This window comes from Prionailurus bengalensis, chromosome E3 (assembly GCF_016509475.1).
Source record: "Prionailurus bengalensis isolate Pbe53 chromosome E3, Fcat_Pben_1.1_paternal_pri, whole genome shotgun sequence".
NCBI lineage: Eukaryota > Metazoa > Chordata > Mammalia > Carnivora > Felidae > Prionailurus > Prionailurus bengalensis.
Window position 1 is genome coordinate 31967412 of NC_057357.1, and position 11617 is coordinate 31979028.

Here is an 11617-nt window from a genome sequence, read left to right on the forward strand (position 1 = left end):
GAGGGGAGAGAGGGAGACACAGAATCTGAAGCAGGCTCCAGGCTGTAGGCTGTCAGCACAGAGCCCGACATGGGGCTCAAACCCACAAACTGCAAGATCATGACCTGAGCTGAAGTCAGAACCGACTGAGCCACCTAGGTGCCCCGAAGTATTCAAGTATTTTGTGTTGGCTTGTAGATTTCACAAATTACTTAGAATAAAAGCAATCTGTCCATTACCAAGCTTTGTTATTTCCCCGGGAAATACACTAAATTTTCGGAAAAAGAAATTTTTGAAAGAATTAGACTCTTAGGAGTTATTTACTATTTGTAAAGAAGGTGCAGCAGACAGAACTTGTGTACAAGAGGAATTTTTTATTAAGGTAAAATGTGTATACAGTGGAATATATATAACTTTACAATGAGTTTGTCCAGTCTATACAATTATGTAGACATCCACATCAACACAGAGAACATTTCTATCACTGAAGTTCCTTTCACCCCCTTCCAGTTCATTCCTCCTGCCAAGGGGGATCACTGTTCTGCCGTGTTAGTTTCGTCTGGTTTTGAACTCCACATAAATGGAAATCACGAGGCCCTCAACTGTCTTCTTTGAAGCAACATCATGTTTTAGAGATGAATCATGTTGTATCAGTAGTTTATTCCCTATTGCCGACCAACATTTTATATTATGAATATCCCAGAATTTTTTATCCTTCCTTGAAAGGAGGTTTAATTTTGTTTCCCAATTAAGATTCTGTCATGGTTGCAAATACAGCCTTCTCTGAATTATCATTAGAAATGCAAATAAGTAAATAAACCAGAGAAGTTTCATCTTTTCTGTTTATCTGATTTTATTAAAGCTATTATCAAACACAGACCATTTAGTATTCCTAAAAGGTGGTGAAATAACATGAGCTCCCTTCTGATCTCTCTGTCAGTCTTTTAAAATGTTTGTTTATTTTAGAGAGAGAGACCGAGCATAAGTGGGGGAGGGGCAGAGAAACAGGGAGGCACAAAATCTGAAGCAGGCTCTAGGCTCTGAGCTGTCAGTACAGAACCCGACTTCGGGCTGGAACTCACCACCATGAGATCATGACCTGGGCCAAAGTCGGATGCTTAACGGACTGAACCACCCAGGTGCCCCCGTGAATCATTTTTTAAATCACAATCCGGCAATTCAACAATCTTGTATGCATAGTTTTCTCCAAGGTACAGACAAGCCATCAGCCTTGGAGATGCATTAGTTCCCTAACCTACCATTCTAGCCCCATGTCCCATCCCTCCCCTCTGCATGGCCCTTCTCCAGCCTCTTAATACCACCTGCAAACATCACTCTGCTCCTGTACCTGAATTCATGCCTTTCCTTTGGTCTAGAAATCTGGCTCGCAAACTTGAATTCAAACGACACATGTGACATCCCTAATGCTCCTCTCAGAATACCAGAAAACGCTGATACACGAGGCCTAACGTAACAACTCATAATACTGTGCTAAAACGAATTCCATCTTACACAACATTCTAGAATAGACAAATAACAGTGGGTATCAATGATTTAAGAACATTTCTTCTACAAGCTGATGCCGGACAAAGTCACTATCAGGGACCAGCAGCAGAACATGCCTTCTTCCAGCTTTGCAATATGGAAGGAGGGTTTTTTGGAAAGCAAGAGACATGGAAAGCCCCCTACTCCCATTCTTTCATCTCTCAAAAATGCCCAAAGCTGGTTGCAAAAAGACTAGAACCATCCCGCACGTTCACCAAAACCTCCTAAATAAACTGTTTATTCACATGATGGAAGGCCACTGGGCAGTTTTTAAAAATGAGGCAGGGCATGAGGTAGCGGCACAGACAACCTCCAAGAAATAAGCATTCGGAGGGAAATGCAACGTGCAGAACAAAGAATGGGTCTACGAGGCTACGATTTGTTTAAAAAAAAAAAAAGATTTAAGTTTAAACCCATCATCCATGAAGAAGAAAAAGAAAGAGTCGTTTCTAGACGTGCCTAGGAACATCCCCGCAAGGCTCCAGGAGAACAGGGAACAGGAGCCACCACTGGGGCTGCGGAGAGGCGGGGGACTCTACCTTCTGCGGCCGCAGGTGGTCCAGCCTGCACGCTTCCGCGTACCTGCGCTGACCTCCCGCCTTTCCGGGAGCCGAGGCCCAGGAGAGACCGGCGCTGGCTCACGACTCGCGCCCCACCGCGTCGGCCTCCCAAGAGGCGGCGGCGGCGGGGCAGGTGGGCGGCGGGCCAGGCCTCCTCCCCCAGTTCCAGGCGCTCGCTCGAGTCGCTCGGTACAGAATGAGAGCCAGGTGTCACCGAGGCCGCTCCCGCGCCTGACGACGGAGACTCGGACAGCCGGCGCAGCCTCCAAACCTCGCCGGTGCCACATCCCCTGGCCTGACCCCGCGCTCCCGGACGTGACATCAGAGCCCGGTCCCGCCCCCCAACTTCCGGCTGCGGGCCTGGGCTCGCGCGTGCGCACAGAGAGCCCTGCCGGTACCGCGCGAGCGTCTGCACGAGGTGGGAACGAAATGGAGGGTTCGGCTTCCACCCCACCCTCCTCCTCAACCGCGGCCTCCGCCACCGCTCCAGAGACCCCTGCCTCCCTGGATCAGCTGGACCAAGGGCAGGTGAGTGGTCCCGTGGGGAGGGGGGCTGGGAGGCGGGGTGGCCACGGCCGTGCGAGACGCGGGGGGCCGGGCCGGGCCCCTGGCCCTCGCCGACGTCCCCGGAGCTTTGGGAAGAGGGTCGCCGTGTCGCGTCGCGCTCAGCCTGCCCGCTCCTCCTGCGCTCGGGGAGGCGCTCGCCGCCCCCAGCCCTGCGGCCTGGCCCTCCAGGTGGATGCAGGTACAGCCTGGGCTTCCGGCGTGAGATCCACCCGGCTCTGTTCCCCTACCCTTTGACTTTGGCAGATCGGGTAATTTTGCCAGTCTCCGTGACCTTGGGTTTAAAGAAAGTGTCTCTGTTGGTCTCGGTCAGGTCCCTGGCATATAGTAATGGCCCCAGTATACGCTAGTTGCGTGTTGCCCTTTTCCTGGCATTGCCGCCTTCGCCACCCAGTTCCCGGGAAGCATGTTCCCACCTGGCGCGATAGTCGCCTTAACGTGGAAGAAAGAGGCTCTTTTCTGTAGACGGGTGCTGAGTGGATCCTTAGGTGGTTTCTGATGAGTCTGACATTCCTCTGATCCCAAATTGCAGGATCCTGATAGAGATGGTTATGGAGGTTGCCCATTAAAATAGAATTTGAGGAGGAAAAAAAAAAAGGAAAAATAGACGCGAGGAGGGGACAAATGCTAAACCATAAATCAGATTGAGAATGAATTTGTTCGTGTATCTCCACGTTGCAGATAAGAAAGGCAGTGGAAGCTCTGTTGGCACATTCCAAGTCGAGGAAAAACGCGAATGGATTGCTTCTGAATGAGAATGAAAATTTCTTTTTAATGGTGGTGTTATGGAAGATTCCAAGTAAAGAACTGAGGGTCAGATTGTAAGTTCTGATTTTCTGCCTTTGCCTCTGTTACCGGCTTGGTCGTTCTGTGTGTCTGTAACCATCGCCCTTTTGTTTCTAGTGCACATTTTGCAAATTCAAAATAAAAATATGAGTTGAAATGTGTAATCGTGCCTTAAAAAAAAAAAAGAATTCACACATGCTTAAATTTTCTAAAAATGTCACCAATTTTCTGGGGATTGATGCACAGTTCTGTTGAATCTGAAACCTGGGTTTAGAATAAATTAGTACAGCTTTTGCATTTGTATACATTCTGTTATCTTTCCATGTCATGGTAGTTTCAAGCTAAACTCGTGAGGTCCCCGACTCGCTCCTACATGCAGAGATGGTTACAGACGGCAGTGAGCTCCTTCTGGAAAACAAAGCTATGGTGATCACACATTCTTCTTGCTCTAGGACTTTTAGGTCAGAGATCCCTTCTCTCCAGAGTTGTCAGACTTAGCAAATAAAAATAGAAGTAATTTTTTCGTATAAGTAGGTCCCATGTAATATTTGGGACATGATTATACTAAAAAATATATATATATATGTATATAACATGTCCTGTATTCTCTCTGGCACCCCTGCCTCTGTGGGTCCTTTTGTCTCCTGTCAAAAAAAAACCATAAGTTTTCTGGTCCTTGTTGGTTTGTTCAGCCTTTTTTTTTTTTTTTTAAAGTTTATTTTAGGGGAAGGGCAGAGAGGGAGAGAGAATCCCAAGCAGTCTCCTGTGCTGAGGTCGACAAGGGGCTCAATCTCACGAATCATGAGATCAGGACCTGAGCTGAGATCAAAAGTCAGTTGCTCAACCGACTGAGCCACCCAGGCGCCCCTTCTGTTCACCTCTTAAGGGTTATGTTGTTTATGGAATCCAGGGTTTTCTGCAGGGTAAAGTTCTGAAGCAGAACTATCCTCATGAAACCAGGTTGTTCACATTTTAGAACACATGCTTTTGTAGCGTCGTATAATGATAACTGCGTGTGCGCTGTCTTGGGTATCTTTGATTATATGTTAAGTCTGGTTATATCTCAGATATTAATTGATATTTTGGATGCTGGGTATTTGTGATGATTTACTTGAATCTTAAATCTGTCCAGACTGCTGAAAACTAGATGTATTTTTAAATGTTCTTGGTAGAGTATTTGCTTAGACAGCATGAATGAAGTTTGTTGAAGTGACTGAATTTATTGTGTATTCTGTGGAGTAGAAACGTATATTTTGTCCGTTATAATGCTTTATCCCTCACTTCCTTCTCATGTATTTTGCAGGTCCTTGCCTCATGGTATTCGATCAGATTTAACAGATATTTGTTTACTTACCAAGGATGAACCCAATTTAACTCCTGAAAAGACAGAACGGTTTTACAAGAAGCTTTTGAACAAACATGGAATTAAAACCATTTCTCAGGTCAGGAGTGGTTAATATTTTCAGGGCAATGAAAAGCTCTGATTCGCTCTTTTGACTGAAGTGCTAAATCATACATTCTTGCACTACCTTATAATCTAGTATTTCTTTCCTAGGGATTTTAGTTTTTGTTTTTTTTTTTAGTTTTTAAGGATTTTGTTCTTCAGCAATCTCTGTACCCAACGTCGGGCTTGAACATATAACCCCGAGATCAGGAGTTGCCCGCTTCACTGACTGAGCCGGCCAGGTGCCCCTGGGAATTTAAGTTTTAATTTAATTTTTTCTTTTCGGTTCTCACTGGCTTTGGTAGGACGGCTTCATCTTCTCTGTGATGGATGAGCTGTTGAGGTTTCTTGACCCCAGAGCTCACAGGTACAGCAGTACCTTTATTATCTTGAAGAATTCACAAAAGACTTCTCCGTTAGGTCACTGTCGTGGCTTGTAGTCACCGGTGTCCTTTCTTGATGTGGGTCCCAGCCCATTTGTGCCTCCATCGGTGAGCCCAGCTCCCGGCACGTCGTGGGTTCTCGCCGCAGGTTGACCGAACTGTGTGGCTCTATGACGATTTGAGATCCAGACCAAAGTTACCGCTTGAGTGTTTCTCCTTCTTGGTCAAGTCCTTAACTTTTGGGGTTTTTCCTCTTGTGTTTCTAGATCATCCCTCTACGAACTTTAAAGACGGAATACAAACCCTATGAAGCCAAGCTTCGCCTGCTGGGCAGCTTTGACTTCTTCCTCACTGATGCGAGAATCCGGCGGCTCCTGCCGTCACACCTGGGGAGACACTTCTATCACAGAAAGAAGTAGGTTGCTTCGCAGTGGCTGCGTCTGAGCCCCGTGGACGTCATCCGTGTGCGTGCACTGTGCTCCAAGCGCCTGCGTGTCGTTACAGGGTTCCTGTTCCTGTAAACCTTCTGGCCAAGAATTTATCCAAGGAGATCAACACCTGTATAGGCGGGACTGTCTTGAACATCTCAAAAAGTGGTTCTTGCAGGTAGGGAAAAGGTGTTCGTGTGTGCCTGTTTAGTCTCCTGTTCATTCGGTAATAATTTTGTAAGCTGTTTCTTACGAGATTGTGTGAATGAAAACCAGATCCTTCTATTAAAACTAAAGTCCGTCCCTACCAAGCGTGTCATTCTCTGGAAGCAGCTGCCCCTTAGAGCTTTCCACAGTGATGTAAGTGGTCTCTATCAGTGTTCTCTATATAGGACTGAGGGTATACAGAATACGTATAGAGAGAGAATCACAAGCGGGCCTCGCACTGACAGCACAGAGCTCAGAGCTCAGCACAGAGCCCGACACCGAGTTCAAACTCCTGAACCGTGTGCTCATGAACTGAAATCCAGAGTCAGAGGCTTAACTGACTGAGCCACCCAGGCGTGTCACCCCCCCCCTTTTAAAAATGTTTATTTATTTTTATTTTTAGAAGTATTTAGTTTTTGAGAGAGAGTGAGAGAGCGCCCATGCACACAAGCCGGGAAGGGTCAGACAGAGGGGGAGAGAGAATCCCAAGCAGCCTCTGCACTGTCAGTGCAGAGCCTGACACGGGGCTCGAACTCACGAACTGTGAGATCATGACCTGAGCCCAAGCCAAAAGTCAGACGCTTAACTGAGCCACCCAGGTGACCTTAAATAAACATTTGTTTATTCATTTTGAGAGCATGCCCGTGTGCACACAAGCATGGGGCGGGGCAGAGAGAGAGCAAGAGAGAGAATCTAAAATCTGTTAAAACCCTAAAGGTTATAATGTTTCTACCTTACGTTTCTTTTTAGGATTGTGTATTTAGATTTCTCACATACCTGCCTGTGCTGCATTTTGAAAAACAAAAAATTTTTTTCATATATTTTTCTAATGTTCATTTATTATTGAGAGAGTGAGAGAGAGAGCACACAAGCAGGGAGGGACGGGGGCGGGGGGCGGGGGTGGAATCCGAAGCAGGCTCCAGGCGCTGAGCTGTCAGCACAGAGCCCGACACGGGGCCCGAACTCAAGGACTGTGAGATCATGACCTGAGTCCAAGTCGGACACTTAACCGACTGAGTGACCCAGGCTCCCCGAGAAACAAATCATTATTATTGCTTAAACAACTTATTCTTAAAAACCTTCTTGTCTGCTGCCGTGTTACATTTCAGTACCATCCGCGTGGGTCACACGGGAATGGAGGTCCAGCACATCATCGATAACATCATCGCGGTCACGAAGAGGCTTTCCCAGAAGCTGCCAGAGGTGCGGTCTTAACAGGTGCAGCAGTCGGTGGTTCGCGCAGCAGAAACGGGACGTGGACCGACAGTGTCGTTCTTGTCTCTGTTGCAGAAGTGGGAGAGTGTGAAGCTCCTGTATGTGAAAACCGAGAGGTCCGCTTCGCTTCCCATCTTTTCCTCGTTTGTCAGCTGTCAGGGCGAAGCCAAAGGAGTGCGCACTCCTAGTCAGAAGAAGAAGGTGAGTCGAACTTGAAACACCAGGTGGGCTTCCTCGCAGGCGTGATCGCGGCCCAAGGAGAGCGGGTTCCGTTCCTGCCTGACCTTCCGCGGTTTCCAGGGCTCGTGCATTTAGGTGCCTTGTTCCCGCTTTTCTCCGAGATCACTTCATGGTGGTGTGAATGAAGTATATTGAGGTCTGATGTAAATATCCTGTGTTTGTTGATCATTTTTGGTTTCCCTTGAGTGGGGTGAGTCAGCTCAGTAGGGGCCTGTGTAGCGGCAGGAGGAGCTGAAAGAAAACCAAAACCGAGCGTGTTAAGAACTTTCCTGTGGACAGCTTTGACGATTGCGTGAGGCTAACAGATAGCCGTCAGTTTGGGTCTGTAGGCTTTTAGTGCCTCTCTCGGTAGAACGAGAGAATTATTTTGCTATTTTTGCTCTGTTTTGGACCAGTCTCCTAGTTTGGTGACGCTTTTTTTTTTTATTATTATTAATGTTTATTTATGTTAGAGACCGCGTGAGCAGTGGAGGGCAGAGAGAGAGGGAGACACGGAATCTGAAGCCGGCTCTGGGCTCTGAGCTGTCAGCACAGAGCCCGACGCGGGGCTCGAACTCACAAACCACGAGATCATGACCTGAGCCGAAGTCAGAGGCTTCACCGACTAAGCCACCCAGGCACCCCCCACCTTTTTTTTTTTTTTTTTTTTTAGCCATGTTAATCATGTTCAGTGGGTTTTTAATTTTGGTCTTTTAATTACACCCCCGACACCCCCCCCCACCCCCCCTGCTTCTGGAAGTTGTATGTTTGTTCTTTTTCACACTGGCTTTACTTCTTTTAATTTCCTGTTACCTGTCAGTACTCCTGTTCACCTTAATTGTTGGAACACTTTAAGCACAGTTGCTTCACTGTCTGGTCATTCGAGTAGTGGAGATCCTGGTATCCCAGCCTGTTCTCTGTGCCCTTTGGTTCCTTGTGGACTCGGTCATCGTTGACCATGTCTCGGTCGTCGCATTGGAAAATTATTTGTAGAACTAATTTGAGGTGTAGGGTGAAGATCTTTCTCTAGAAGATTTCCATTTAAGTCTCTGGACCTTGGCCTGGGACTCCCTGAAGGCAGATCAAAGGCTTGAGATTCCCTGAGTGATTCGGAGCAAACCATGCTGAGAATCTGCACTCCTCCACTTCTGTTCATCTTCGCCCTGAGAGCATGACTCAGTGGGGTCCCAGCTTATTGGGGGGGGGTCCTCCTAGGACCCCTGCCTGGTGTGGACACTGGGGTTTGATTTCTTTCCACCCACCCCACCCCCTGTTAAAACAAAAATTATTGATTAGCCAGTACTCACAGCAAAATTTGCTTCTGGACTCACTTACCCATGGGGTCCTTATTTTAGATGTCTCACAGGTAGTTGGTTCATTGATGCCTTTAAGAAAAAAAAATTTTAAGTATTTCATCCCACTTTTACTTGTTTTCATTGGGAGAATGACCCAAAATAAAAGACTGCCATTATCAGGAGCAGGACACGTGAATTTTTTTGCCATCTGTCAGCACATTGATTTGAGGAGTTTGCAAAAATGTTGGAATTGTTGGCTAACATGGAGTTTACACACTATTATGGGGGTCATTTAACAGTGGTCTGTGGTAAGGACAGTGGACCCCTGGTTCTATAAACTTCTTAGTCTAACTGCTGCCCCAGTCTGAAGTAGGGAAAAATTATCAGTTTTTTTTCTTAAAACTGTTTTGAGATGTAATTCACATCAGAATACTCTACAATTTAGGATAATTCTTTTTTTTTTTTTCCTTTTAGGTTTTTATTTATTTTTTTATTTGAGAGAGAGAAAGAGTGTGTGTGTGTGTGTGTGCGCGCGCGCGTGTGCGTGTGTGCGCACGCTCACAGGCCAGGGAGGGACAGAGAGGGGAAGAGAGAGAGAGAGCGGGAGAGGGAGGGAGGGAGGGATGGAGAGGGAGAACGAACCTTAAGCACAGTCCGCACAGAGCCCAATGCAGGGCTTGATCCCACAACCCTAGGATCACAACCTGAGCCGAATTCAAGAGTTGGACACTCAAACCGACTGAGCCACCCAGGCATCCCTAAGATAATTCTTAACTCACCTATAAATCAGATCACCTTGCAGAAGCTCTGACTGCACACCTCATTGCTTCCAAGTCCCCATATGTAGTTCTGTGAGTCAGAGCCAAGTGCCATTGAGGTTCCAGTGCTGGTGTTGTGTTTTGTTTGCTCAGAGTTGCCACAGATCAAGGCATTTTCCAGAAGCTTATGAATAATGAGCATTGCAAGTTCTAAGTCTATGCCATTTATTGACCAACAAGTGTGTTCCCTACTAAAGTTAGGCTTGGAGTTTGGTGTGGCTTTTTTGTTACTGGGTTTTTTGTTTGGTGTTTTGGTAGGAATTAAAGAAAAAAGAAAAACAAAAAGAGTATCGTGAAAAACAAAAGGAGAAGAAAAGAAGCAAAAGGCTTACGAAGCAGGCCAGAAAGGCCTCGTCGGCCCCGAAGAAGGAGGAGGCAGGCCCTGGAACTGGCGGTGCTCCGGTGAAGGACCCCGCACCCCTGAAGGAGGCCCGAGCGTGTGGGAAGAAAGAGAGCAGTCGAGGAAAAGCCCAGAATAAAGTGCAGGACGAATCCGAAGAGGAGCTCCCTCAACTGGTACCAATAGAGAGGACTCCAGCGAAAGAAAACGGAGAGGTATTTCTATTGGTGCTAGTGGCCGATGGCTTCAGTGCCCCCGTGTGTCAGGCAGACCCCGCTGAGCCATGCGTGTAAGAGGCATTGCAAGGACGGGGGCGTTGTTTGTCCCTAGTGTATTTCCAGCAGAATCTGTCGTAGCAAAGATCCCGAGGTCATAGATGAAACTTACCAGGTAGACCCAGAAGCCTGGGAGGGGCTTCCTTTGCCCTGTATTGGAGTGATGTGCAGTGCACACATTCCCCTGTGTATCTCGGATTCAGGGGAGGGGTGGTCATGTTAATAATTCTGGGACCCATCGCCTGTGGGTTTTCAAAAGCAGGCCGGGGCAGACATTGGGGCAGTGGTTCAGTTTCTGACAGTGAGTCCCGGATCACCACATGATTAATCTTTGGAAATGTACCAGGGCAAGGGCAAGCTTGGGTGCTGGGTCCTGCCTGGAAAACCTTTCCGGCCTGGTGAAGACAGTCACTCTCGGAGTTCCATTGTCAGGGGCCGTTTTTCCCTGCACTTAACTCTTATTTTTCTTAGATGCAAAAACACGCCACAGGAAAGAAGTCTCCAAAAAAGAGTCCCAATCCCAGCGCACCTCGTGGGAAGAAGAGAAAGGCCCTTCCCAGTTTCGAGACCCCGAAGGCTGCGGAGCCCAAGACCCCAGGTAGCAGCCCGGGCAAGAAGCCAAGAATCAAAGAAGAGGCGGGAAAAGAACAAAACTCTTCACTGGGCAAAAAAGACCCAAGACAGGTGACCAAGAAGCCAGGGGCCAAGTTCTTCACTACTCCTAGTAAGTCTGCGAAAAAAGCCCCCCACGCCCCCAAACAGTGGCCCAAAAAGTCCAGAGTGCCCCAGTCGACCTAAAAATCAGAGACTCAAGCAGAAGGAATCCTCCAGACTCCCTAAAGAGCTTTTTAAAAAATGCCTGGATCCCGCCCCTGCCCGGCGCAGTCTCCTCCAGGAGTGAGGCCCAGACTTAAATACTTGTTAAAACCTCCGCAAGCAATTCTGACGGATGTTGGTGGGCGTGGGAAGGAGTAGTTGTGAAGGAGACCCATTTTTTAAGTTGCTTTTCCATGTATTTGCTAATGTAACAGAGGGAAAATACAGTGCTTCTGTGTGGTTGCTTGTCATTAAAGTGTAACGGCTTCTGAGTAAACTCTTGGTGCTCCCTATCTTGGTTTTCCTTGAATCCCTGCGATGTGACCCCTGGCCCCGTCTGCTGTCACCGTGGGTTTTGCCTAGGCTCCATTACCCTAGTTTGTGCGAACCTTCCCAGCCCTTGTCCGCCGGCAGGGAGGGGCTGCTGCCTGGCACTCAGCTGTGCAACTTACAAGAAGCCCTCGGCGGGTTTCGGAATCAACTAGTGGATGTTGGTGGTAGTTGGCCTGGGCCCGGGCCGCCGAGGGGGCGTGCCCTTGATGAGACCGGTTAACAGGGAGCCGTTTTCAGAGACGCGGAGTTGAATCCCGCCTGCCAGAGACCAGAAATCCTTCTAGCTTTGCCGTCTTCCTCCAGACCCTTCCTCGGCCTGTGTGGATTCGCTCGCGTGTGCCGACTGTAGGCCAGGAAGCCGGAGAGAGTGGCCTGTGGATTTGGGGTGACTCAAATGTGTTCTGAGGCAG

The 11617-nt window shown here is 47.9% G+C and overlaps 1 protein-coding gene across 1 annotated transcript; it reads left to right on the forward strand.

Annotated features, from left to right (window-relative positions):
• Positions 1 to 915: 915 nt before the first annotated feature.
• On the forward strand, positions 916 to 11167 carry RSL1D1 (ribosomal L1 domain containing 1). Its single transcript, XM_043560514.1, has 9 exons — positions 916 to 2612; positions 3330 to 3469; positions 4738 to 4876; positions 5528 to 5676; positions 5766 to 5867; positions 7006 to 7099; positions 7187 to 7312; positions 9702 to 9998; positions 10530 to 11167. Exons 1-9 carry the CDS (start codon positions 1947 to 1949, stop codon positions 10854 to 10856), a joined length of 2040 nt encoding a protein of 679 aa, XP_043416449.1. The 5' UTR covers positions 916 to 1946; the 3' UTR covers positions 10857 to 11167.
• The last annotated feature ends 450 nt before the right edge of the window (positions 11168 to 11617 follow it).